The 27,027-nt window shown below is 61.7% G+C and overlaps 1 protein-coding gene across 1 annotated transcript; it reads left to right on the top strand.

Annotated features, from left to right (window-relative positions):
* The first annotated feature begins 303 nt into the window (after positions 1 to 303).
* Positions 304 to 24,270, top strand: CSNK1G2 (casein kinase 1 gamma 2). The gene is made up of 12 exons (XM_088526802.1): positions 304 to 550; positions 17,071 to 17,550; positions 20,853 to 20,893; positions 21,140 to 21,209; positions 21,388 to 21,536; positions 21,652 to 21,886; positions 21,999 to 22,084; positions 22,476 to 22,560; positions 22,640 to 22,788; positions 23,046 to 23,129; positions 23,688 to 23,794; positions 24,181 to 24,270. The coding sequence occupies exons 2-12, from the start codon at positions 17,364 to 17,366 to the stop codon at positions 24,233 to 24,235; spliced, it is 1,248 nt and encodes a 415-aa protein (XP_088382928.1). The 5' UTR covers positions 304 to 550; positions 17,071 to 17,363; the 3' UTR covers positions 24,236 to 24,270.
* The last annotated feature ends 2,757 nt before the right edge of the window (positions 24,271 to 27,027 follow it).

The following is a 27,027-nucleotide window of genomic DNA, read 5'->3' as shown; positions in this document are numbered from 1 at the left end:
AGGATCCCCATGGATCCCCACGGAGCCGCCGCTCCCGATTGGCTCCCGGCGGAGCCGCCCTGCGCGCGGCCCCGTGACCCCCTGACCCGCCCCGGCCGCCGTCGCCGGGCAACAAGGGGTTAAGGGACCCTCCCCGCCCACGGCCGCCAAGCACGCCGCTGCCGTAAAGCGCCGCCGCCGCAAAGCGGCGCTTCCGCCCGCGCCGCGGTGCTCCGCCCGCCGCGCGCCGCCTATTCTCGAAGGCGCTTTACGCCAACGCCGTTGCGCCACCACCCTGCGCTCGGCTGCGCTTGCGCCGGGCCGCTCCGCTCCGGAGTCGCTATTCAGGAAGGGCGCTTACGCCGGCGGCGTGGCGGGCGGCGCATGGGCGCGCGCGGAGCCTACGCCGGCGGCGTAGCGGTGTCGCTGCCTGCCCGCTGCCCGCGGAGCGCTGAGGGGAGGCGAGCGGCGGCTTAGAGCGACCCGGCCCGGGGGGCGCCGCCATGGGGAGGCCGCGGGGCCGCGGCAGCGCCGCCCGCCGCTGAGCGCCCGCCGAGGTAACGGCCGCCCTGTTGCTGCCGCCCGCCCCGGGCGGGGAGAGGGCAGAGCCGGCGTGGGGGGCCCAGCCCGGGCGACGGGGGGCTGCGGGGACCGGGGGGGAGCGGGGACCCGCGCAGCGCTGAGGGGGCCTGGGGGGCTGATGGGACCGGGGGGCGCCGAGGGGCCCGGGCGGCGCCGAGGGGACCCGGGGGGCCGAGGCCGGCGCCGCCTCGTTGCGTTTCCTCTGGGTTGGTCCCGGGGTGGGGAATCGTCCCTTCGTGGGCCGGGGTCGCCCCGCCGGCCGCGCCGCCCGGCCCGGCCGCGCCGCCCGCAGGATGTCGCCTCCTTTGTATGCGGCTCCCCCTGCCCGCGGGCCGGGTGGCTTTGGGGAAAGGGACTGTGCTCCATCCTGGGATTTAAAATAGCTTCTTCCCTCTCTGCACACCCCCACCCCACCCCGACTTCAGCAAAGCTGCTGGGGGTGAATGTGAGAAACTGGAAAAATAACTTCCCCCCCCCGCCCCCCGGCTCCATCTGCCCCCAGCAGAGAGGAGTTGGCTCTGGCTGCTCCTCAGGAAGCAGCAGGAGCAGCTCCCTGGCGCGGGGCCGCCTGGGATCCCGCGGGAGCCGCTCGAGTCGGGGCCCTGGGGCCGGGAGGTTCAGCGAAACCCACTGAAGTTCGGGGGCGGTGGGAAAAGAGCCTCCTCTTCTAAGGAAACGCCTGCGCGCCGTTTGGGGGCCCGCCATGTTAAATGTGTTTCTGGAGTTAAACGTGAAGGTGGCTGAACCCCTTTGGGGCCGTTGCCCTTTGGGGCTGCTCCAAGCACCTTGGAGGGGCCCGGCGCCTTGATGCGGGTGCGCGCAGCGGTGCTTGGCGCGCGCAGGGTTTGCCCCGGCGCCTTTGGAAGTTGCCTCGTGAACTAATTCGTTTGTTTTCCTTCCGTACAACAAGTGGTTGGAGATCTGGAAGCGAATTCGGAGGAGTGCGCGAGTCCATCTGCCAGCTGGACTGTCCTGCGGCGGCCGCGCGCGCCGTGCCCCCGGGTTACACATTGGGCCTTATGTAACGGATGGGAGAAAAGGTTTGGTGTTTGCCAGCATGTCTGAAAGAGAGCGGCTGCAAATTAGGGCAGGAGGCCTCCATGGGGATGGTGCGAGAGCCCTTCCCGGTGGCTGGGCAAGCTCGGCTGCTGTGAGCAACTTGCCAAAGGTGTTTTGGGGGGTTTGTTTTAGTTTGGGTGCGTTTCAGGTTAAATCAGTACTGACCAGCGTTTCACCGCTTGGTCCCCTGAGTGGATTGTAGCCCTGTGGTGCAAATGAAGGGAGGTCAAAAGCAAATTGGAGCTGGTGGCAGCTTCTCTCGAGTTAGTGGCGACGTTTGGGGGAACCCCAAGCTCCTCTACAAGCTCCATCCCCAAAGCTGCTGATCCTTTCTCAGCTCGGAGGAGCTGCTGCCTTGCTATGTTGGCCCGTGTTGGGATTCTCCCTCGCGGTTGTTGCCTTGCAAATCTGTGAGTCCTTATCTGTTGATCCTGGAGTTTTCTTTGCAAAACCAGCAGCCTCACTAGTTTATACTTGCCTCAAAACAACCGGGCTGCGTTCGGGGGCACTTCCTGGGAGGGAAGTTTTCCGTGCGTTTTCTGAAAGTGTTTTCCATGCAGTTCCTCTCGGAGCTCTGTGCGTCTGCCCCTGCGTGTGGCTTGTGTCCGCTTTCCATCACAGCCTCCTTGGAAGAGCGAGCGGAGCAGAGGAAGGTGGCAGGTTCCTGGCCTGTGCCCTGGTGCTGGAGGCCACCAACAAGGCGCCGCGTTGCCTCTTTGCCTGCACTCTGTTTTTCCAGCTCCCAAACGTTGTCAGGACCTTTACTGTGAGAGTGACTCAGCGGATCGATGTGGGTGACGGGAGGCTTATGCTTCGGGGCAATCGGTATTTTCCCCCTGCCCTCCAGGCCCATGAGGCCGGGAGAGCCGATGTCCTGGAGCAACCACCAATAAATGTGTTTACTGCGCCTGGGCCTCGCTCTGCTCCGGCTTCTCTCTGCCCCGTGATGCGGGCGGTGGTTTTTCCTCCTCACTGATGCTGGGGTGGGCTGTGCCCCGCTCTGCGACCCGCCGCTTTGGTCCCACCGCTTTGGTTCCTCTATGTCTGCGCAGAGCCCTGGGGTCCCGGAGCTGAGACAGGAGCTTGTGCCGATGGCTCTGCCCTCCGTCCTGTAATTGGGTTTCAAGCAGACGCACGTGGTCTGGCGCAGGGGGAAGCCGTGGAACGGAGCCGCCTCCCACGGGCCCGGCCGCGGAGCTGCTTGTGCTGGTTCAGTCCTGCTGCTCCCCAGGAGCCGGGAGGGAAGAAGGGGGAACAGGCCTCGTTGCAACTCTGGAATTCTGTTGGGGAAAAAGTTCTCTTCCCGTTGGAGAGAAAGAGAGAGAGAAGAAAAAAAAAAAAGTGTATTTATAGCTTCGTTTTTTATTAGAGTGGATGTTTATTCTTCCTACTGGCAATCAGGATCTCCGGTAGGTCTGGAGCTGTGGAGAAGCAGCAGGATTCAGCTCTGGGGAGCATGTGAGGGGATGTTCCGCCGGAGCAGCTGGACATGGACTCCTTGGGCTCGCTTGGCCTCCTGGTTTGCTCTAGTTGCCCTCCATCTCTTGGCCAGTTTTCTTAAATCCTCGCTCTGAGCTGCGCTTTCTGTTGGATGGAGCTTCCTCTTGTGTGTTACGTGGACGAGTTTTCTATGAGATTCCTCAGTAACTGGCTTAGAAAGAAAGAAGTTGGATGCAGAGCATGCATGTAGCCGAATTGTTCCAAAATACCCCCTGCCCCATCTTGACTATGGTATTGGCTATTGGGTGCTCGTTGGTAGCTCGTGTGAGACAGGAGTCTGCTCTTCTGAGGCTTCTCTTGCCTTGACGTGCTCAAAACCGTGTCTTCCACCTCGGCTTTGGCAGCAGTGACTCTGGTGAGGAGAACAGGAGCAGTGAGTCCTGGGTGTAAATGCTTGGAATGGGTGGAAAAGCAACATACAGTGTGTGTGTTGGGTCATTCTGCAGGCAGTTGGTGCATTTAATTTTGAGGCAATCCCATGTTTTGTGATTTAGGAAGCATTTCTTCAGGAAAACCAAAATGTGTAGGTAAAACCTTGCAGGATGTTTTAGCAATGGCACGTGGAGTGAGCTGTCCCTGATTTCTCTAATAGCCCATGGGAAGTGTTCCTGGGTGCGATTAGCTCTTCAAAGGCATCAGATGGCTTCCTTAGTTCTGAAGAGGTCATGGACAAAAGTTTGCTGCATGTTGGGGAAGACTTTTGCAGTGCCCATGAAGCTGGTGCTTCCGCTGGAAGGTGAGCGACAGCTCTTGTTTTCTGAACAATGTCCTGCCGGCATCTGCCTTCTCCACGTAATGGCCCGGTGTCCCTTCACACGCGGTCTCGCTGTGAGCGCGCTCACTTCTAGGAAACAAAAGCCACGATGTTTTGAGCTAATTCACCGAAGGCAGCAGAACTGAGCACTCGGATGGGCTAAAAAGCCTCGTGCTAAGATGGTGCCTCGAGGGAAGCCTGTTCCCGGTGCAGCCTCGGGAAGGGGCGCCTGGCACTCGGGCCTTCTCGCCTGCCTCTACACAGTGGATGCTGGAGGCTGTGCTGAGACATCGAGAACCTGGGAGGAGAGGCACATGAGTGGTTTTTAGACATTTGTTTTTCTGTGTTCACCAACTAGCGAGCGTCCCGTAACCCTTAGTTATTTAACAGGATGTCCTGGTTTTTAATGAAGGCAGCCTGGCGTTTGCTTCCCTTATGGGAAGTTAGCTGCTTGGCAGGTGCTGTTAGGATTTTGTCAGCCTGAGGGGGATACATTAAAGTGAATTAGCAGGGGTTAATATTGACCTTAGGGGGTTTAAAGCTCTCCTTTGGAAGAGCTTTGCAGCCCTGTGGCTGAGCAGACCAGGGTCCCAGAGGAAGTGGCTGGTGGCGTTTGGTGGCTACCAGGTGAACATGGTGCCAACCAGCCCTGAGGGGCTTCGATCCCTGATCTGGGTGCTGGGAAGTCTCACGAGGAGCAGCAGTCGCGTGGGTGCGTTAGGGGCTGAGCGCACTCCCAAAAGGCATTCACAGTCCAGTATAAAACTGAAACATGGGTGCGATCTTCCCGCTGCTCGGGGCTCCATTCTTACCGACTCCATCATTGACAGAAGCATTTTCAGATAGAAAATCTGCTGCTTTTGAGGGCCGAGGTAGCGTTGAGGTACAGAGAGCGAAGTGAGCAACCGTTTTGGTAGCACGGGCTGTTTGGAGGCATGAAGTTTGCGCTTGCGCTGCCTTGTTTCTCCAGTTTGATGCACGGCGAGAGTGGGACTTTCCAGCACCTTCCAGGTAACGTGTGTTGGCAAGGGACGGACTTGGCTCTCCTGGAGTACCCCGCTCCCAACTATGTGGATTTCTCTTATCCTAAGGGCGTTGCAGGCTTTATTTGAAGTCTAGCTTTTGTACTCCCCAGCACAGGGAGTGTGAAGGAGACTAATGAGAGCACGTGTTGGAAACGGAGGTACGTTTTATATACATATATATAGGAAGAGACTGCTCATGTTTTCTAGCAGCAGTTGCCTCTTCTGTTGGTGGCTTTGGGGCCAGCCTGACGTGGGACAAGAGTCGGGGCTGCCAGGAATGGGCTCATTTCTGCCTCGAGCTGCAGGGATTCACGCACAGACCTGCTTGTCGTGCGCTGAGCTTCTGTGGGAGGCCAGGACGTGCTTGGAGGGGTAATCCCCCGCTGTTCCCATTGAGCTGCCTCTGGAAGCTGATCCGCAGGCACATCCCGAGAGAGGGTGTCTGAGTTCGGAGCGCTCAGCGCTGCGGTAGGTGTCCTGGTGCAGGGAAGGGAGGCCTCCCGCGTGCCGCGACCATCACGGCTCTTTGCGCCGGTACTGGAGACGTCCTGCAGGCTGGACTGGGAGCTCGGGGAGCCCTTGGATGTGCGGTCTCCATGGGCTGCCTCTAGGAAGCGGCTCGGCTGCGTGTTCGCCTGCCCGGGCCGGCTGCGCGGGAGCAGAGGCAGCTGCCACATCCGCAGGCACCAGCGTGGGGAAAGCAAAGGGGCCACTTGGCTGCCGTCAGCACCACCCTGGATTGAGCTGGAGGGCAAGTAGGGCTGCCCCCTCCGCCTGAACGGAGCTGCTTCCAGGGGCTCGGACGTCTACCGGAGCAGAGCGTACAACACGCAGCGCTTTGCTCCTGCTTTTATTCGGAGCCAAAAATTCAAAGTCCAACCAGGCGCTTCTCAAGCCAGAATCGCTGAAAGGCACTTGCTGTTGTTTCAGGGCCAATATTTAACTCGCTCGCGCGCCGAGGAATGCCGCCTCGGCTCGAAATATTTCCCTTAAGAAAGAAGTTTGAGGGAAAGAAGTTGGAGCTTCCACTGCAGCTGGTGAGGGGGGGATTACGGGTAGGAAGCTGCTGTATTCACAGGGCTCTGTAAAAGGGCCCCGGTTCCCCTTGTGCCATGGCAGGTACCAAGGCAGCTTTGCGGAGCCGCGGGAGCGCCGGGGAGGAAATGTTTGTGCAGCGGAGCCGGGCTCGGCACAGGGTGTGTCAGCTCCGCGGCCCGGCCTCAGCTCCTGCTGCCAATGGGGATTTAAAGGCACAGGTTTGGAGTCACTTTTCCGTTCAGGGGAACATCCGAGTGGGCTGCCGCGGGCAGCCGGGCTGGAGCGCACGGAAACTTCCTCATAGAAAGCAGCTTATTTCAAAGAAACGCTGCGCTGCTCCCGCTCATCGGTGGCTTGGAAGCTGCGAAACGCTCCGCAGCAGAGCCCGTTAATGGCAGATTTCCCCCTCCTTGGACCTGTCTGCTGAGGTTCTTGTGGCTTTTCCTGTTCTCCTTCACCTTCCTCCTCGGAGCGGCTGCCACTGCGCGAGCCTGCAGAGCTGCTGCTGCCGCTTCTTATGGGCATCGAGCTCATCCCTGTGCAGAGCTCTGCGCCCGGGATGCCACCCGTGCCCATCCAAACGAGGATCAGGTTGCCCTGGTCCCTGCACAGATGAGGAAAAGCCGATCACGGGAGGTGAGGAAGGGTGATCGAGACAAACCTTGCACTCTTTTTCCCCACTTGTTCTGACTGTTTTAAGCGAGGAGGTTACCCGCTCACTCCAGGCAGGCCGACTTAGCAAGCCTGGATCAGGATGCGAAGTCTGGACTTCCTTGAATGCCTGTGCAAGACCTGACCTGGCTCCTCATGCTCTGTGCTCTTGTTTGGCTGCTTTTCGACATACTTGACTCTTTTAGCTCCATCTTGCTTAGATGCAAAACCAAAAATGAACAAAAACAACATGTTTTCTCTTGAAGCGAAATCAAAAGCACCCAGCTGCTCGTGAGGCAGCCCCAGGGGAAAGTTTTGCCCAGACTCCTGTATGCAGAACTCAGCCGAGCTCTGCGACGTTGAGAACTTCCTCCTTGCAGCGTAGTGAAGTGCTTGCAGGCAGCCTCGAATCCGCGCCCGGAGCGCCAAGTCCCACTCTGGCTTTTATTGACCCGTTCAGCAGTTGCAAAGCAAAGGCTTTTGTTGGAGGGAGTTGAAGCCACGTCCAGTTCAGAAATTGGCAGCATGCTGGAGCCCAGAGCGGAGCAGGGATCAGGTGACTGCAGAGCAAGATGCTGTACTAGCCTTTTTGGGCTATTTTGGGTTTTTTTGCCCCTTCTGCAGGCACCGATACCATCTGTGGTGGTAACTGAGCTGCGTTTGCTCAGGCCAGGGGCTCTGGCAGCGTGAGCTGACATGAAGCCCCTCTGTGCTGATGTGGGGCTCACGTCCCCAGGTGGGATTAGTTGCCCCCTCGGAGCACTGATCTGGGCACCGGCTGCACCTGGAAGCTCTGGACAACTCAGGGAAATCTTGGCCTGCTCCCATAACGGGCCAATTGGTGGATTAGGCCCACAAATTGGCTGCAGAGCGAATGAGGAAGCCGGGGGTGGCTGAGCAGTGTCTGCAAGGTCTGGGAAAAGGTGACTGGAACTAGTAATGTTGAGTAACTGATTCCAAAAAAGCCTAAGTTTTGGTTTCGGTTAGAAGCGTTCACTGGAGATGAGCGATTATGCGTTGGCTTTGGGCTCCGGGGCAAAGATCAGAGAAGCGCGAGCCCAGAAAATGAGGGGGAAGGGATGGGTTTGTGCTATTAGTGCTCCAGATCTTGCTGCTAGCAAGATAAGGGTGTTCATCTCCATTAGGTGGGAAACACCCCTCTCTCCCTTCTTCTCTCCCTTCCTTCCGTGAGAGCGTGGCCACGGTGTGCCGTTTCTTACCGCTTCGGTTCCCCTCTGCAAAATAAGCAGGTCAGCTCCGTACCGCGGAGAGGCGGTGCGAGGAAAGATGCGGAGGGGATTGAGCCGTTCCGTCCCGCTGCGGAGCGGGAGGAAACGCAGATACCTCGCAGATCGCTCACTGCTGGATGGTGCACGATGCCGAGCATCCTTCTGCCCCCTTGCTTTGTAACAGGGACTGATCACAGGTGCCCCCTTGCTACTCCTTCCTGCCCCTTCTTGGGGCTGGGGGTCCTTGGTTGCCTTTGGTTGTTCCTTCGTGGCCATTTGAGAGGAGGCTGAGGGAGGAAATTGGGGAGAAACGGTGTTTGCTGCCATACAGGGCTCTGGAGTGACTGCAGTGGGACAGAGCAGAGCTGCTCAGCTCCCTGCCACTGTCCCCACTTCCATGTGGCCTTGGGAAAGTCGGGAAAGTTGCAATCGGCTGTATTTTGTTGACTAAAGAGTTTCCTTGTTGCCAGTGCCCCATTCTCCCCTGCCTTGCGGGAAGCTACCCCAGATCCGCCAGCACGGCTGCTGCCTAACCTGGTTCTGTCAAAGGATATGGGTTAAGGGAGAAGAAATTAAGGCTCTTACTATTAAAAGTGCTTATGCCACCCTGGATCGTGCTGACAGCAAAGGGATGTGCGTGACGCGAGGCCAGGTGGATCTGCACGATGGCAGCCCCCGGATGGGGTGAGAGCTGGGGCTGCTGCTGTCGCCCACACCCCATCCTTTGGCAGCCGGTGCCGAGAGACCTTGGTGCAGGCTGAGCTGGAGCCCTTGCAGATCCGTTTCCTCAGTGGAAAACGCGGCTGGAATGTGGCCGGCTAATAAATAACCCCTTTCTGAAACACCTTTTGCCCCAGATTTTTCAGTCTGCTGGCAGAAGCTGCTCCCTTTGCAGTCCCAATGCTCTCAGTTCTCCCTGGAAAGACAGCAGCCACCCCAAAGCATCTGTCCTGTAGCCACCGAGTGTTTTTCTCTGCTTGGGAAACGCTGCTCAGCTTGAGATCCCTGTGAGTGCTCCATGGGCCTTGCCCAGCACAGCTCTCCCCTCCCTCCTCTTCCACCCCATCTTCAGGGCTCAGATGCCCAAAGCAGGAGATCACCCGGGCTCAGGACCTTCCTGTTTGCAGGTGAACGGAGGGAAAGGACCGCCAGGAAACCCGCTTGGAGGGGGGAACATGAGGAAGATAAGATGCCTAATGCTGGTGCTTGGACTCTCGCCCGGGCTGCGGGGAGGGAAGGAGGCAGCCCGCAGCCATATGGCGTGCGTGCCGACTTCGCAGAGCACACGGAGGCTCTTCCGGGGTGTCCCACTTGGCACTGCCGACCTGGCAGTTTGTCCCTGTTCAGGGACGGCAGGTACCAACTTGGAAGCAGCTGCATCCCAATTTGGTAGCCAGGGCGGTGGCTCCCGGGAGGAGAGCAAGTGACGTCAGCACCGCAAGCGGCTCTTGCGCCTTTGTGGAGGGATCCTCGGGCAACTCCTTGGGCTCGTGCGGCTCCTTGGGACCCTTGGTCCTGCCGGGGGGCCCGTCCCCTGCCTGCCACGCGAGCGCGGGCTCCGCAGCGCCCCGAAACGCTGCCTCTTCCCAGCACTCTGCATGCGACAACGCAGTGGAAATGGGGAGCTGACACAGCTGCTTACAGGCTGCTGGTGTGGAAATGCCAGAAGTGTCCTGGGAGTCTCGTTCTCCTGGTCCCGGGAAGATGGGGAACCTCCGAGCTGGTTGTTTTATGGAGCAGATCCTGCTCCATCTGTTTTCAAGCCTTTTATCTTTTATGGTAAATGCCAGCAGGCAAGGGTCTACTTCGAGCCTCCTGGCATCTCGTGGGGTTATTTGGGAGCCTCCCTGAATGTCAGAGGGAGAAAAAAAGTGCCGAGCGTGTCCCCAGGGCCTGCTGCAAGGCGAAGGAGCCGCTCAGCACCGTGGCTGTGGTACGTGACGTGACACCTAGGCGGCTGTTGGGAGCTTTGCAAGAGGGGAACACTCCGAGCTTCACCTTTCCCAGGCTCGGCCGAGTTCTGCTCCAAACCTCCTTTGGTTCCACAGTGCCTGGTGCCTTTATAGCCTGACCAGGGCTATAGTTAATCACGCCGTGGTGTCAAAGCTGTAGAAACGAAACCTTTCCAGGCTCTGTCTCAGGATGGGTGTTTCTGTGGGCATGAAATCGGTGTAGGAGTTGGGCAGGATGGGAGCGCTTGGAAGAGAAGCAGGTTCTGCACTTAGGTCCGTCTCGGTGACTCGTGCGGAGGGGAGAGCAGCAGCAGCGTTGGGCACACGACTGACGGGCAAGATTTTGCTCCAGCTTCTGCAGCCTGTTGGAAGGTGGCTTGTCCCTTCACAGCAGCTGGGGGGTTTAGTTAGTGACCGGGATCTAACCAGCACTCGCCACAGCGCAAATAAAGTCTCTCAGCCAGCGATGCTGCTTTGTTTGTGATGAGTTTCCTTTCGTCTGCTGCTAGTGACTCCTGGTGAGTAAAACTGAAACCACTTCAACATCCGAAGGGGTGAAGAGGTGGTGTTTTTTTTTTTTTTTTTTTTTTTTATTGGCACTGAACTGTAGAGAAGTGACAGATTCTGCAGAGTTACAGCTTGGTGCGAGGTACCCTGCGCTGGGGCAGGAGATGCTCAGGATGAGGCTTGTCACTCTGGTCACCCGTCCGTCACCTCGCGCGTCCTTGTTACAGTAACAGCGAAGCAGGTTGTGGTTTCAGAGAGCTGCCAGGGCTGCAGCAGGGTGAGCAAAGCGGCACCAGCGCGAGCGGCAGGGCGCTGGACTCGTGCTCGACGTGGGGCGTTTGCTGCTGTTGGCGTCTTCTAGCTGCGGCCCAAAATCTCCGCTGGCCCTGGGGCGTCGCGGGCACCGCGTTTCAACAGCGCGAGAGGCCGAGTGACTGAATCGGCTGCAGTCGTGTGTTGGGAGGGATCCATCGAGGCACAACGGTTCCCCTGCTGGCACCTGCGATACCAACCAAAAACCTGTTCTCATTCTAGCCATTTCAACGCAGTTTCAGTGTTTTCTGGCAGTTTTTGATTTCTGCAGTTGGAGATATAAGCCACCTGGGTGCTGCTCAAGAGCCCAAAGAGATGAATTTCCTCCTAGGTTCTCGGTTCTCTAAAGTAGTTGTCCAGCCTGTGCTGTGTTTCATCTTTTTTCAGTCTCGTTTTCAGATCTGGTCTTATTTTAGCCTGCGTGTATTTACTAGCTTTATTTATTTATTTTCCAAGCAAAGTATTTTTAGCTTCTTCACTTGGTTCCTGTGCTGCTGCTAAAGTTTCCATCGTGGCATTTCCGGCTCTTGGGTAGCACACATTTGATATTTTCCCATCCAGGTGTAATTACTTCGATAGGAGACGTGAGGAAAAGTGAAATTCTGCGTATGGCAGGGAGTCAGTTGGATGGTAGCTAGCAGCAAGTGAGGGAGATGCAGGTGCTTCTTGAAGCTTCTTTTTTTGCCTTTTTTGAGAGATTTGGGAAGTGCCCTGGAAGAGCTGTTGACCGTGCAAGCTTGCTTGTGTTTAAACAATATTAAGGATCTGGGTTGTTGTGGATTTCGGCTCTGTTGTGATAACAGAGGGAATCCCCAATTTTGGCCAAGTTCCTCTTTGCTCTTGAGCTCTCCTGTCATGGCTGCAGCCTGGGGAGGTTGGAGCTTCTCCATCCTAATGGCCTTGGTGACAGTGCTGCTCTTGTTGGGACTGGAGGAGAAGCCTCTTTGGTTTGTAAAACCGTCGAATATGTTAACCTGTAACCCCTATGCATCAGTGTTGGAAATCTCAGTGAACTGGGAGAAATAGTGAGTTTGCATTGGGAGGACTTGGTAGATCTGAGTGTTGCTCAGACCTGCCCAGCTCCCTTGAAACACAGCAAGATTTTAGTGGGTCGTTTAAACCTCTTTGCCCATCCTTACAGAGGGAAAGAGGTGCCACTAAGGCTTCTTCTAAGGAAGCCCTTGGAAATTCATAGAGTGTGTTTAGAAACGCTCCAAAAATGCTTGGGAGACTGCGAGGAAACAGCTCGGAGTGAGAGATGGGGCGGCTGGGCTGCCGCCGGGGAGGGAAGGGGCCGCGTGCGGAGCGCAAGGCCTCGGCAGGAAGCAGAGCTGCTAACAGGAGAGCTCTTAATTTAGCAAGGGGAAAAAACCCTAGCAAACCTGCGCGAGGAAGCGGGCGCCGCGGAGCAGGAGGCAGAGCCACCTTTCTCGTGGCCCAGCTCCGTCTGGGGAGAGAGGCGCCAAGGAATGCCCTGAGCGGGGGTTGTTGCTTGTGTTTTGGGGTTGATCCCGGTGTTCTCCTGGCTGGGAAGCGTTGGGGAGGTGCGGCGAGGGCTGCACCGTGCAGGGCAGCCGGACTGCACATCCGCACAGCAAATCCACTAATTCCAGTGGCAATTGGAAGCGTTCAGGTGGTTTATGCTCCTTAAGTCCTTTCTTTTCTCCTCTGCATTAACCGAGTGGCTGGAGGTGATGGTTTGAGTCAGGTTACTTCTGCACCCGTGTTTTTAATCGCAGCCCTAGCAGGACCCTGCAAAGCACCGTCCTGGCAGGGACCAGGGACTGTCCGTGGGCCCGGGTCACACCGGAGGCGCCGGCCGTGTTTGGGAGCGCGCGGGTGGAGTCCTCCCTCGCAGACACACCGTGTCCTGGCTAGGGAAGCCAGGAAGGGAGGGGAGCTTTGGAACAAGGATGCTCGGATCATGTTGGATTAAAAGCTTTGCTTCCAGTTTGCGTTGCTTTTAGTTTTGGCTTTTTTTTTTCCCCCTTAAGACTAGAATCCTGGAAGAAACATCAGCCTTGGGTTTACTCGTTGTCTTCAAGCAAAGACCTGGATTGGATTTAAATCCAACTGGATGAATTGGCTGCTGCGCGTTGGCTCACGCCCCGGCCGGGCAGGTACCGCTCTGGAGTCTGCAGCGCTGGGGTTGCTGTTTGAGGGAATTGCCCCAGTCTCTGGGCTCTTTCCTTTCCCCTGCAAGGGGAGGGAAAATGCAGAGCTCCTCGCGCTGCTCCAAAGCTGCTCGGAGAGCCAAGCGATTCCCCAGGGAACTCCGGCGGACGACGTGGCTGCGCAGGAGCCGCTATCCCGGGTACCGGCCGGGCTGCGGCGGAGGGCAGAGCCGCGAGTGCTCGAATCGCAGCCCTGAGCCGCCCCGACGGCTCCGCGTCGCCCTTGGCAGCAGCCTCGGCTTCCTGCTGTGCAACGGAGCCACTCCGAGCGGGAAGAGCGGCAGGAACGGTGAGGAGGGACCCGAGCTGCTCCCAGGGGTCTGCATCCCTGCGCGTCAGAGGTTGCCATGGGTGCATTTTGGGGGAAAACAGCTGCTTCCAGGTCCTCCTGGCGTTGAGGGATTTTCCTGGAAGGGGAAATCCGTCCTGCACCTGGCTGCTCCGCTGCCTCCGCCGTCCTGCTGAGGATCCAGCCAGGCCTGGGGTGGCAGCTGAGCTGGTAGCAGCCGGGAGCTCCCAGCTCTTTCCCTGCTCTCTTGACTGTCTTCGGTCAAGGCCCTTCGTCCTCTCCCTTTGATGGATGATGAGGGAATTGGGACAGAGGGATCCAGTTGGACTTGGTCACGCAGGCTCATCTGCCACCCGGGAGGTTTCCCAGGGTCCTCTGCAACCAGAGCCAGCGCTGGGATTCTCGGAGGATGTGACATGGGACAAACTCCGAGTGCCGCACGCTCCCTCCTGCTGCTTCAGGCCATGGAGGAAACCTCCGTGGAGGAGGAGAACTCCTGGAGATCCAGCTTGCAAGAGCCTGGCCTACGGATCTGGCCCTCGAGAAGCGCCTTCCCTGGCAAAATCCTGCTCCGAACTACTCGAGCGCTGTTATTAGAACAACTTTTTGTTTCTTTTTTTTAAAAAACAACTCCCTCCAATTGTCTCGTTTCCTCAGAAATGCACCCGGCTCTCATGAATGCCGGCACTGGAGGCAGTGCGAGGTCGGCCGCGCATTGTGGCACGCGGTGCCACCTCTCCAAGGACCAGCAAGACGAGAGTCCCCACAGGAGCTCCGTGCTTCAGTTTGTGCTTAAACCCTGTGGCCTCCCAGCGGGCCTGGCCGTGTCCCTGGGGCTCTGTGTCCCCTGCTGTCGCTGCAGTCACAGCTCATCTGGTTGTCCTGGGGCAGGCGGGTGTCCGGCGCTGCCCGTGGGACACGCGCAGGTTGGACGTGAGTTTCCCTGACCCCAACGAGCTGCTGGATCATTGTTTGCATCTCGGAAAATCCCTTTAGTGGTAGCTGTGCGGCCCGTGTGCTCCGAGCTTTCTGCCGTCGGAAGAGCGGAGCTGAGGGACCTCACAAGTCCTCAAGCAAGCGCAGAGCCACGTTTGTGGCAGAGGGTGGCTTTGTGGCACTTGTGACACTCAGAGCAGCTGGAAGAACCCATGCCTGTGGGTTGCGAGTTTGGAGCTCCAGCTTTGGCCTCACCACATCCCGGGCTCCTCTTTTTTGGGGCTTTCAAGGTGCTTTTCTCTTGCTCTGGGTTCCTCCCTGGCTTCCCAAGTGTGGAGCACGTGGAGCAAACGCTTTAAGTGGCCACCCTCAAGGCCCACTGAGATCGTGCAGGCTGCCAGCTCATCCGGGATGCCTGGATTCACTTCCAAGAAGCTTCCCTGGCTGCAGGGACATGCTGTTTATTCCTCCTCTTCCCCAGCTTCGTCTTCCCTCCATTTGCAACCTCTTCGGACGGGGACCTCGGCGCGTGCGTCGTGGGGCTGCAGCGCCGCGTCCCGCTGGTGACACAGATCCCTCCAGCAGCCACACGATGTTTTGCTGGACAGCAAAGCGAGGTGGCAAAAAAGTTGCCTCTTGCGAGTTTTGCCCCTCGCATGAGGCAGCCCTGGGGTGTTCTCTGTGTCGCCGTGTGGGGTCAGCAATGGTGGCCTTTCTCTGGACTCCCCTTGGGTTTTTGTCCCCTTAAGGCTGCAGGGAAAACACGTCACGGCGGCTGGTGAGCTCGCAAACTAGATGCAGAGAAAGCAAAGAGAAAGAGCACCAAACCCAGAGACCCCCTCTTGGGGCCTGATGCGGTCCCAGGGTGTCGCTTTGTCCCCGTTAGGGCACTCGGGGGACGGAAGCCACTCACGTTTGCTGCTTGTTTTGCTTCCGACCTCCCGGGTTGGGGCACTCATGGGCTCCTTTCGAGGGCACCGCTTGCTCTGGAGTTGCCTCTGCCAAACTCCAGGCCAGTTTTCTGTTGTTTTCTCTTCTCCCTTTTTCCCCCCAAAGCGAGGGAGACGTTGGCTTCGTCTTGCTCTGCGTCGGCTTCGAAACCGGGCTGGCGCCTGCAGCCACCGCGACCTCCCAGCTGCCGGGGCCGGAGCCTCGCCGGGCCTCGCTCCCGCTCCGGGCCGGAGGCTGCCCGGGCCCTTGCTGAGGTCGGAGGCAGAAGGGCCACTGAGTCCCTCTTTGCCCTGTCTGGGCCGGCCTCCGAGTGCTCACAGGAAGCCTCATTTATTAAGATTAAAATTTATTTTTTCCCTTGCTGCTGGGGCTCTGTCTTGCTCCATGGGCTGGAATTCCCTGGACCAAAAGGCCATTAAAGGGGAAAAAAAGCTGCAGTGCTGGGGCCGGAGCTCCCTCCACCCCGGCCAATGGCCACTGCCTTGGCACAACCTAACTGCGGCCCCGTGGCAACTGCGGCCCCGTGGCGACTGCGGCCCTGTCACCGCTCCATCCCGCTTCCCGGCCCCGCTCCAGCCGTGGAAGCGGCGCGAGGGCAGCGCCGTGCGCTCGACCCGGGCCGGAAATTCTCGGGCAAGCGAAGGAGCCGCAGGATGTCACGTGGGGCCGGCGCCCTCGGCCGGCCAGGACAAAGCGCGGGGCGCCCCCGCTCCGGCACCTCTCCCAGCCCAGCTTCCTGCTGGCTGCTCGGGAGCCCGCCGGGCTGCGGAGCCTCGCGGGAGCCGGAGCGCCCGGGGGTTGTTTGTACCCCCGGTGCCCCCAGCGTTTCACTGTGCTACTCTAACACAAGGCCGCGCTCGCTCCCGGCGGGATTTCGTGCCTGAGGATGCTGAGCGCGACGCAGTCCTGGCGAGCGGCTCCTGGGCCCGCGTGTGGCGGCTGCTCCCTGCTCGCCCGGCTCCGTCACTCGCCGTTTCTCGCCGTTGGCACCACGAGCTGTTTCCTGCTGTTAAGAGCTGCCTGCAGAGGTTTTATGGGACTTGCTGGGCACCGGGCGCTCGTGTGACCCCCGGGAAGGAGCAGCGATGTCAGTGACGTTTGGGGCTGGTAACGGCTGCTTCTCCCGCGTTGCCTCCCTCCCCATCCCTATTTTCCTCCTCTGCTCCTCCTGGAGCTGCTTTGGGCACCATCGCTGCTGGATGCGGTGCTGGGGGGGCTCTCCAGCCTGCCCGACCTTCCCTGCGCGCTCCACGCAGCCCCAACGGCAGCAATTCCGCAGCCAGGAGTGGGAATTGCCGCTGGGAGTGCACGGCCCTTCTGGCACAAAGCCGCTCTGTGCTCCGGGCTGCGGCACTTGCGCGCGGGGAAGTTCTGTCCCAGCCTCCGTGCCCCGAGGAAGCCGCACGCTCCTCCCCGCGGCGGGGGGGCACATCCTCTTTCTGCTTCCTGGGAATTTGCGAGGCTGCCGGGGGATTTCCCTGTAGGATGATGGTCCCTGGCTGCCTCCCCATTGAGGTCTGACCTGTGGCCACGTGGCCCCAGGCCCCTCGGCCGGCGCTTGGGGGCCTTCCCTGCTGCCAGCAGCCTCTGCCCCAGGGACGTTGTTCTCTCCAAGTGCCTCTCCCTCGCGCTGCCCCGGGAATGCTCATAGAGGTATCTGGGACCCAGGGGGTTTGGGAACAGCAGCCCCCAGGGGCTGCTAGGAGAGGAGGGGGCCAGGGCCACCCCCGCAGCAGGAGCAGCCTGGAGCAGCTCTGGAGCAGCCCTGTTGTGGCCTCCCTGCGGCTCCTGCTTCCACTCGCCGCAGGGGAAACGGCGCTTCCCAACTGCGCAAGGCTCCCGCTCCCTCCCTCTCCTTCCGGCCACAGGTGAGTCAGGCCCTGACGTCAGGAGAGGCCACAGCCTCCCCTGGCCGCCGGCCGGGGCCGGGCCTGGAGCCAGCAGCGCTCGGGGCTCCGTGACGGAGGCTGCTCTGCCCGGCCTCGCTCCCAGCCTCCAGCATCCCCAGCTCTGCCGGCTGCGGCAGCAGCTGCAAAGCCGGGAGGATTTTGGGGGCCGAGCTCGGGGTCCGCCCGCCCCCCACCTCCCTGATGCTGATTTTCCCTTCTCCTCTCTGCAGCTCGGAGCCTGAGGAGCGCCCTGGGAAGAGCCTCTCTGCAGGATGTTCTCTCCACCAAAGAGCTCCGTGTAGCAGGCGACGATGACAATCCCGGCGGCGCCTCGGAAAGCGCTAACGTTTCCGTAGCCCGGCGCCCGCGGCGGTCGCGTCTCCCTCCTTCTCCGCACCCGCCTCCCGCCACGCACCGGGATGCTGTATTGACAAAGAGGAGTCCTGCTTCTTCTCTCCTCCCCCCTCGACTTCCGGCAGCTCCTGGATTTGTATGGCAGCAGCGTAACCGTGGAGAGGCCGGGGTATCACAAACTTATGGATTTTGATAAGAGAGGAGGGAAAGGGGAGCTGGAGGAAGGTAAAAGGATGTCCAAGGCAGGTGGAGGAAGGAGTAGTCATGGAAGCCGGAGTGCTGGAACCAACTCGGGAGTCTTAATGGTGGGTCCCAACTTCCGCGTCGGCAAGAAGATTGGATGCGGCAATTTCGGGGAGCTCCGTCTAGGTGAGAAGGGCCCCCTGTCCCCGCTCGGGGTCCCGCTCGGTCACCTGCCACAGCAGGACAATGTTCCGGACTGCGGGGCCGCGGCGCTGTTGGCGGCCCCTTCACCTGCGCTCGGCTGCAGGGCCCGGCCAGAGGGTTTCCCGGCCCTGCTCCGGGCCTGTTCTGGGACAATAGGGCGCTCTCCTGGCTGGAGGTGGCCCCAGTGTTCCAGCGTGTCCCGAGGTGCTGGGGGTGCTCTCCAGGTCTCCCTCCAACCCGCCGTCTCCCTGCTCCGGGAGGGGAGGGAATGCTCTTGGTTCTGTTGCAGAGAGTGGTTAGGGAAAACGAGGCAACAGTTTATTTCAGATAAATTCTCCGGTGGCTGGACTGGCTCTTTTGGAAGCACTTCTGAAAGCTTGAGAAAGGGCTGAATCCAACCCCAAAACTTCCGTGGTTATTTCCCGTTTGCACTAAATGAAGCAGGAAATGGTTGAAGCAAGTTGAGCGCGAGGGAGGGTAGGTTGCTCCTCTCCCAAGGACTCCAAGTGCCCTGGGAGGTTTTGAACTCTCAGATCGGAATTGGCGGCAGGGAGAGGCCTGGCAGTGCCAGGGGCCGCTGGGCTGGATCCCTGCAGGAATGTGAGCGGGATGTGTTGGCGGAGCCTCCGCCTTGGGAGCGCTTCGGGAAAGGGCGGCGCGTGGGAGCAGCTCCCCAGAACGGGCCCGGAGCCGGGGAGTTAAGCCAGGCCTTGGCGAGCCAAGCTCAAGGCTCAACATGGACTCCTTGGCTAGCGGAAGGAGCAGGAGAGTGAGCGGTAATGGGAGCGATTCCCAGCGGGACCCCTCCTGTTCCCGAACCTCCCTGCCACCACCCTCAGTTCAGAACTCGGGAAAACGGTCGCTCCTAAAGCCAGTCGCACGCTTCCCGCGCTTGGACCCAGCCTGGAGCATCCTTCTTTCCCGGTGCTGCAGAGGGAAGAGCTCTAATCCTTCCTCCAGGCCTTCAATTGCAGGAGGGGAGAGGGGCGCTCGTGTCCTCATCCCTGGAATGGCCGCGGTTTCTCCGGTGCGGCCCTGAGCTGGGTGTGAGACCCACGCACGTACATGGAGCACCTGGAAAACCGGCAAGGGCGGCCGCTCAGCGGGGCCGGAGTCCAGGGCAAACCCCGCTTGGGAGGCAGCTAGTCCGGCTCCCGGTGGCGATGCCACCTCAAAACCGCTCATGGAAGTTGGGGCTAAGGGGCACCGCTTTACCCGGCTCCCTATGCCAAGATGCGGGTGCTGCTCCCTCCGCTCCGCACCTCGGAGCCCACGTGTCCCGCAGGCTCCCGGAGCCTCCCGAGCAGGAGCCGCTTCCTCAAATCTTGGCTTCGGGCAGGCGGGAGAAGCCAGGAGGGGAAGGACTCGGGCAGGAGTTCCTGGCTCGCGGGACTTGGATCCTGCCATGGCCTTGGCATTCCCGTTGGGACGCCAGCACCGGGAGACACGTGTCCCAGCTCGGCCCCGTCATTGCTCCGGAGCGGCCAGCCCTGCTCCTCTGCTGCTCCTTGGGCCGCTGAGAAGCAGGAGCCAGGCGGAAAAGGGGACTCAAAGCGGAGAGGAGCCGCAGCTGAAAGATGGAAAGTAACTTTGGAAGGGGAAAAGCAGCAGTTTGGAGCGAGGAGAGGAGAGGAGGGCCTGGGGCCACGTCCAGGTGTGAGCGCGGCCGCCTGCAGCTCCCGCTGCTTCCCGAGCGCCCTGCAGGCTGGGTGTGCCGGAGGGCCGAGGCGGCGCTGCCAGGATGGGGCCCTTGGTTTCCTGTGAGGAACAAGCCTGTGAACACCCAGCTGGGCCGTCCCCGTGACTACCACGGAGCTGGCGCCCACTGCCCATGCCCGGTATCCCAGCGCTTCCCTGCTCCGTGGGTGTCAGCGCCGGGCCAGGAATGCTGGGCCAGGAGCGCCGGGGCTGGGGTCGCCTCCTGCTCTCCCAGCGTTTCTCCTGCTCCTTGCTCCCCGCTCAGCTGCTCCCCAGTCGTTAAAGATTTCGCTTCTCCTCCCCATCCTGGGAGCAGGAGCCGGAGCGACTTGGGGAAGGTCCCCTGGGATGGGGGAGGTTCACAGTGGCCTCGGCCACCGTTTGGCTGCAGAGCCCCTTCCCGGGCCGGAGCCGCTCCGCCGACACCTCCCGTTCATCCCTCTTCCCGTAATCCTGCTGCCGGCCCTGGCTCTCAGCAGCTGGCTCTGGTGTCGCCCGCGGAGGATTTATTGCTGCTTCAGGTGGAGAGCAGCAGCCGGAGCAGATGAAATCTTACACCGGGAGGAGCTTGTTCCCTCGGCAAATTGCTTGGAGAAAATCCGAGGAGACAGATGCAGCGCTTACTCGGATCCGCGCGTGCCGGGGCGCGCTCCGCGTCTCCTGGCTCAGGCCGCGCCGGGACCTGCTGCCGTTAACTCCCCTTTGCCCAAATTCCTGGCGGCCTCTGGCAGAAGCAGCACTGAGCGATTTCCAGAAAATTCCTTGTTCTTTGTGTCCGTGGACCTGGGCGCTTCCCAGCTGTGGGAGCCCCTTGGGCAGGGTCCTCATGTCCCCCCAGCTCTGCAGCATGTGGACGCTTCGTGGAGTTCAGTTTGATCCTAGGCCCTTTCCATGATCCGCCCTTTTCCATACTGTCCGTGGAGCAGCCGTGCCCGGCTCCGCCGGTGGGAAAATCCTGGGCTGTTGATGCACCAGGGACTCGGGGTGGGCACGAGGCCTCTTCCACCAAGACCACAGGGATTGATCACCGGGAATGGGGAGATTCTCCCTCACCTGCTGCCTCAAATCCTTGTCCCAGGGCAGCGCCAGTGGGAATGAGGAGCTCCGGGCACAGGAGCCGCAGCTGGATGTGGATCCCTGCCTGGCCGGGGAGAGGGTGCAGGGTTGGGCTCCGCAGAGCTTGGTCGGGCCGCAGGAATTTGTCTCGGGGTGTTCTGGGGTGCGGGAATCCCTCGGGGACGTGAGCAGCTCTGGATGCTTTGGCTTCCCTGGCACCCCTGGGCGCGGGATGGTGGTGGGATGGGCGGGATGGGTGGGAGACCCAAAGGAGCAGCAGCCGCAGCTCCGGGGCCAGATACATCCCGGCAGACCCGGCGCGGGAAGCTGGCCCTCCCCATCCAACTTGGCTCCGCTCATCCCACTGTTAGCGGGAAGGGATCCATGGTTGCGAGGGGGTAATTCCCAGGCGTGATCCCAGCCCCTCTGGTGCCTCCAAGCCGCTCGGGATATTCTGAAGGCCTCAGGGGGCGGCAGTGGGAGCAGGGGGGTCGCGCTGCCCTCAGCCTTTCCCGGCTCTCTCCCCACAGGGAAGAACCTCTACACCAACGAGTACGTGGCCATCAAATTGGTGAGCGGTGGGGACAGCGTGGGGACAGCGGGAAGGGGGGAGCTGGGCAAGGGACGATGGCGGGAAGGGGACAATGGCTGGAAAGGGGGGACAATGGTGGGTAGGGGGACGATGACAGGCAGGGGATGATGACTGGGCAGGAGGACGATGGTGGGTAGGGGAGCTCTTTAGGAGACAACATCCCGCTCGACATCCTACCTCCTGCTCCCTACAACGGCCTTGACTCTTCCCGTCCTCTCCTCCAAGGAACCCATCAAATCCCGGGCCCCGCAGCTGCACCTGGAGTACCGGTTCTACAAGCAGCTCGGCAACGCAGGTGCGGGCGGGCGGCGCGGCCGGGGCCTTCGCGCCGCGCGGGAGCCGCAGCGGGGAGGCCGCGTTTGTGCGGAGCCCCCGTCGCGGCAGGGCCGGGGACGCGGCCGAGCTGCCTCCTGCTCCCTGCCCCGGCGCGGAGGGAGAGCGGCCGCTCACGGCGCCGGCGCCGTCTCTTGCAGAAGGAATTCCTCAGGTTTACTACTTCGGGCCGTGCGGGAAGTACAACGCCATGGTGCTGGAGCTGCTCGGCCCCAGCCTGGAGGACCTCTTTGACCTGTGCGACCGGACCTTCACGCTCAAGACTGTCCTGATGATCGCGATCCAGCTGGTGAGCCGGGCACCGCCGCCGCGGGAGTGCAGGGACGGGCAGGCCCGGTCTGCTGGGAGGCCCTGCTCGCCCCAGGGCACGCGGGGAGCCCGGCCTCACGCGTCCCCGTCCCCAGATCACACGGATGGAGTACGTCCACACCAAAAGCCTCATCTACAGAGACGTCAAGCCAGAGAACTTCCTGGTGGGGCGGCCGGGGAGCAAGCGGCAGCACACGATCCACATCATCGATTTTGGCCTGGCCAAAGAGTATATTGACCCCGAGACCAAAAAACACATCCCCTACCGAGAGCACAAGAGCCTGACGGGGACGGCGCGCTACATGAGCATCAACACCCACCTGGGCAAGGGTGAGCGGCGCCGGGGCGTGTGGACGGGGCTGCGAGTGGGGACACGGGTGACGTGGGGCGCAGGGGGTGGCTGTGCTGGGAACGTGCCCATCACTTGTTCCCCTCCACGCAGAGCAAAGCCGCAGGGATGACCTGGAGGCGCTGGGCCACATGTTCATGTACTTCCTCCGTGGGAGCCTCCCTTGGCAAGGCCTCAAGGTGAGCGCGAACGGCTACTCCCTGCCGTGGGCTTGAGAGGGGCCCTGGGAGTCACTGCAGGATCCTCCTTGGGAAGGACAGGCCCTGCCTGCTCCTGTGACGGGGGGACCCTCAGATTCCCTCGAGCCCCAGGCACCAGCGGCAGCTCCTTCCCGATGGCTCCGGGCCCGCCACGAAGGCTGGGGCGGGTTTTGAACTCAGCTCCCACACGAGGCCTTTCCTCCTCAAAACCGCCTGCCTCAGGAGAGGGAGGTGGGAAGGACATTCCCTGGGATGGAGCTCTCGCTCCTGCTGGGAAAGGGCGCCCAGCAGCCTCCCAGTTGCCCAACGGCCCCGTCGGGCGTCCTGCACCATGCCCAGCCCGTGCGCTGAGCCCTCCCTTCGCCGCCAGGCTGACACGTTGAAGGAGAGGTACCAGAAGATCGGGGACACCAAGCGCGCCACGCCGGTGGAGGTGCTCTGCGAGAATTTCCCAGGTGAGGCCGCCGCGGGCTGGTCCGCGGCCCGCGCCGCCCCGCGCGGCCCCGCGCGAGCCCAGCGCCCCGTGTCCCGCAGAGGAGATGGCCACGTACCTGCGCTACGTGCGGCGGCTCGACTTCTTCGAGAAGCCCGACTACGACTACCTGCGCAAGCTCTTCACGGACCTGTTCGAGCGGAGCGGCTTCGTGTTCGACTACGAATACGACTGGGCAGGGAAGCCCCTGGTGAGCGGGGAGGGAGCTGGGGGGCAGTGGCCGGGCACGGAGCAGGCACTGCTGGGCCCTGCCGGGGAGAGGGGGCTCCGGGCCTGGGCTCCGGCGCCTCTGCGGGAATGCTGGGACATGGGAATTGGCGGCTTCTGGAGCCGAGGAGAACCCGGCAGCGGAGCTGGCGCCCGGGCTGCCCCGCGAGCCCTTCCCGCATCCCAGGGGAGCCGCGCGCGGGCGGCTCAGCCGGGGCTGACCTTGTCCCGCGTCCCCAGCCCACGCCCATCGGCACGATGCACAGCGAGGTGCAGGCGCCGCCGCCCAGCAGGGACAAAGCACAGCCCCACGCCAAGCACCAGGTGAGCAGCGCGGCCGCGCAGGGACCCGGCAGGAGGTGCCAGGGTGAGCCCTGATCCCAAGGCAGGGGCTGCCACGGAGCCGCCTCCGCCCGCCGGAGGGTGTTCCCGGCACCCTGTCCCCACCGGAGATGGATGGGGCTCAGTGGGGATCCGATGGCTCCTGGATGAATGGGATGGGGACACGGGACGAAGGGAAGGGCTGCAAGGGCCCCGGGGGTTTTCAGAGGCAGTGGGTGCTGGGAGGATTGGCCCGGAGCCGCCCGGCCGGGGCACTGGGGACTGGGGCTCCGGGGGCAGCTCGGCCGGGCCCTGGTGCCACCGGAGCTGGATGTGACCCCGGCCCTGCTGCAGAGCGACGGGGCTGAGCGGGAGCGACGGAGCCACTGGGTTTCCCTTGGCGCCAAGCAGAGCCGGGACAGGGGGCCAGGGTGGCGTGGGGGCCCCGCAGGACACGGGGGGGCCCCGCAGGACACGAGGGGGCCCTGGTGGACACGAGGGGGCCCTGGGGGACACGGGGAGCCCTGCGGGACACGGGCGCCGCGCTCACGCGCTTCACAGGTGATGAGCTCCACCAACGGGGAGCTCAACACGGACGACCCGACCGCCGGCCATTCCAACGCGCCCATCACGGCCCCCGCCGAGGTGGAGGTGACAGACGACACCAAGTGAGGAGCGGGGCCCGGCCCCAGCGCCCCCACACAGGGACCCACGAGGCCTCCCCACACCCAGGGCCAGGGGCCTGGATCCACCCATGGGGGGGACCCTGGATCCATCCATTGCGGGGCAGGGTGGGGAGGGGAGGGAAATGGGTATCCTGGATCCATCCATGGCGGGGGGCCTGGATCCATCCATGGTTGGCGGGGGAGAGGGGGGGAAACGGTCCTGGATCCATCCCTTGCAGGGGTTGGGGGCGAGGAGGGGGGGTGTCCTGGATCCATCCATGGTGGGGGGGGGTCACTTGCTGCAGAGGGGACACCCTGGCCCTGCGGGGTGGTTGCAGGGGTGTCACTGGGCTCTGCCAGGGGTGTCACCTCCCTTGTCCCCCTCCCAGGTGCTGCTGTTTCTTCAAGCGGAGGAAGAGGAAAACCACGAAGCGGCGGAAGTGACGCTGCCACCCGGCTCCTCGACCGCGGGGGGACACGGCGGGGACATGGTGGCGGGGAGGGGGGGGCTCCCCACATCCCCCCCAGCCCGGCGGGGAGCCCCCCTCTCCCCCCGGCGCCCCCTGCCCAGACAGGAAAAGGAAAACAAAAAAGAAAAAAAAAAGAAAAAAGGAAAAAAAAAAAGAGAAAAAAAAGAAAAAAAAAAGAAACCGAACCAAACCTGCAGCGTCACTTGCTTTTGAGTCTATAACTAGTCCGAAAACAGGGATCAACTCTAGAGACTCTCGGACGTCGCCGGAGGAGCCAAGGACGAGAGGCCGGAGCGGTGCCTAAGGAGGATTTTTTTTTTTTTTTTCTCCTGTTGCTTCTTTGTCTCTTAAGTTAATTTAAAGTGAGTCTCGGTGCAGCGTGCTCAGTTGTCCGTCCTTGACCGTCACCCGCAGCAGCGTGGCCCGAGGCTGCTGCTGCCTCCTGGGGGCCTGTCCCGTGTCCCCAGCCCGTGTCCCCTCTCCTTGTCCCTGGCTCGGTGGTGGCTGGGCTGGAGTTTGGGAAGGGCCAGCCGGTTGCCCGGCCCGTCCCGCTGTTTGTGCCCCCGGCTGTCCCTGTCCCTCTTCAAGCAGGGCCTAAAGCGACGGCCCGTGGGGACCGACCCTCCCTCCCGCCGGAGCCGCTTGGTGACCGGGAGCCCCCGGGGGACATTAGGCCGGGGGGGGGGGGGGGGGCACGGGATTTTTTTTGGCTGTTGAACTGGATTTTTAGCGCTGGTCACACCCAGGCCAACCCCGGCCCTCGGCAGGCGGCTGGTGACACATTCAGCGTGGGGGGGGGGGGGGGAGACACTTGTATTTACCAAAACCCTGTTGTTTTGCCCCAACAGAGGGGCCCGACGCGATGCTGAGCCGGGGTGGGAGGGGAGCCGGGGCCCGACCGCTGCCGAAGCCGCCGGGGGCCCCCCGAGCGTGGGGGCCTCCCTGTGTCCGTCCCTGCCGCCGTGGCCTCCTCTTCCTCACGTGGGGATTGACCCTGTCCCGGCTGAGCCTTCGGCCCCACTTTGGTACCGGCTCCGAGAGCCCTGGGCAGGCGGGGTGGCTGATGTGCAGCGTTCGCCCTCGTCTCCCAACACAGCAAGCAAAGAAATTAAAATAATGTTTTAAATCGCCTTAACTCTTCCCTGGATGCGGAGCCTCCTCGGAGCAGCGCTCGGGCGGAGGCCGAAGAGGAGCCGCGTGGGGAAGGGGCCGCGGCCGCCGGCGCCGCCCGCGCGGAGCCCCGAGGCCGCTGCCCCGCGGAGGCGGCTGCTCCCCTGCAAGTTTAGTTATTGCTTTAAGATGAAACAAAGCAACCGTGTACAGAAACCGCATTTAAATTTCTCTGATGCTTCCTGGAAGCCATAGAAGTTAGGGGCTTTTTTTAAAAAAAATAAAAATAAAATAAAAAACTTTAAAACCATCCACTTTTTTCTGTGCTCCATTGCACGGCCCCGGCCTCCCGTGTCCCCAGGGCTGGGGTGGCAGCGTCCTGGTCCTCAGCCCCTGTCCCCAGGCGCTGCCCAGGGGCAGAAGGGCTGCCGGGGGGGCAGCGATGGTGCCCCCTTTGCACCAGTGGGAAGGGACGGGTCCCAGGGCAGTGCAAAGAGGCCGAGAGGGAGGCCAGAGCGGAGGGAGGAGGACGGGGCAGAGGCTGCTGCTCCGGGAGGGTTGATCCGGCCCCGCGGAGCCGGGACTGCCCGGAGCTCCCTCCAGCCTCGGCAGCAGCAGCTGGGTCGGGGCTCCCGCGGCCCCGGCTGCTCCAGCGCAGCCTCTTGGTGCCCTTGTCCCAAGCGGCACTTGGCCCTTTCGCCCGGGAGAGGGGACCGTGGTCCTGCTGCTGCCACCGAGGACGGGACCCTGCGCCCAACGGCCTCCACGGCACCCGCAACCAACCAGGGAACAGAGCCCTGGGGGACACGGGGGATTTCAGGGTGTGTCAGAGCATCGAAGTCCCCAAGTCAGTGAATTTTAGCCCTAAATCTTGAGGCAGAGCTGCAGGGTTTGGGGGGACGTTCCAGCTCAGCCCTCCGGCCTCCGCACGGGTCCTCGCCAGCCGCCCGGCTTCAAATCACCAAGCGACGCCGTAAAGACAACGCGCACGTCTGTCTTTATTGATTTCCTATTTACAAATCACAAAGCTGGCCAAAAGCAGAGCGTGGACACGGAGCGAGAGCCGCGGATACATTCACGGAGAGGGCGCTGGCGGCGAGACAGGCCCCGCTCTGCGTGGAGGGGACGTGACTCAAGAGCCCCCGTGCGCTGGGAACGGGCACGTCCAGCACCGCGTTACATTCATCTACCTGCACAAGCCAGCGCTGCAGCGGGAAGGCGGAAGGCCGGGAGCCGCTCGGGCGCCTCGGGCTGACCCCGCTCCCTGGCAGGACCCACCGCACGGCTCCAAAGCGGGAGAGGGGGGTGGGGAAAGACCCGGTGTAACAAAACGGGCAGTAAAAAGCAGATGCTTGTGGGGCCGCCGCTCATTGCCTCCCCCCCGCCGCCCCAGGCCTCCTTTCGGGCCCGGCCGTTCCCACAGCCAAGCGCGCGGCTTCGCCTCGCTCCCATTTCCAGTATTTCCGCTCTTGGCCCCGATGAAGGGAAACGCCAAGAGGCGCCTCCTCCCCGGCACCGCCAGGTCCCGCGAGCGGCGGCTCCGCCGGGGCCGCCCTGTGCAGCCGCGCGGCGGCCCCGCTCACCCCTCTCACGCCACCCTTCGCATTGCACTGAGGTTCAATAACTAAAAGTCATGGACCCTTTTTTTTTTTTCTC

This window comes from Tinamus guttatus, unplaced genomic scaffold (assembly GCF_059628265.1).
Source record: "Tinamus guttatus ecotype Peru unplaced genomic scaffold, ASM5962826v1 Tinamus_guttatus_pri_ptg000254l, whole genome shotgun sequence".
Taxonomy (NCBI): Eukaryota; Metazoa; Chordata; class Aves; order Tinamiformes; family Tinamidae; genus Tinamus; species Tinamus guttatus.
This window is presented reverse-complemented; position numbering and strand designations above follow the sequence as displayed.

Excerpts from the sequence above, each read along its gene's own strand:
- CSNK1G2 (XM_088526802.1), top strand. The coding sequence starts at position 17,364 with ATGGATTTTGATAAGAGAGGAGGGAAAGGGGAGCTGGAGGAAGGTAAA. Across the intron at positions 22,085-22,475 it reads TCCCTTGGCAAGGCCTCAAG|GCTGACACGTTGAAGGAGAG; the intron begins GTGAGCGCGAAC and ends CTTCGCCGCCAG. Across the intron at positions 22,561-22,639 it reads GCTCTGCGAGAATTTCCCAG|AGGAGATGGCCACGTACCTG; the intron begins GTGAGGCCGCCG and ends CGTGTCCCGCAG.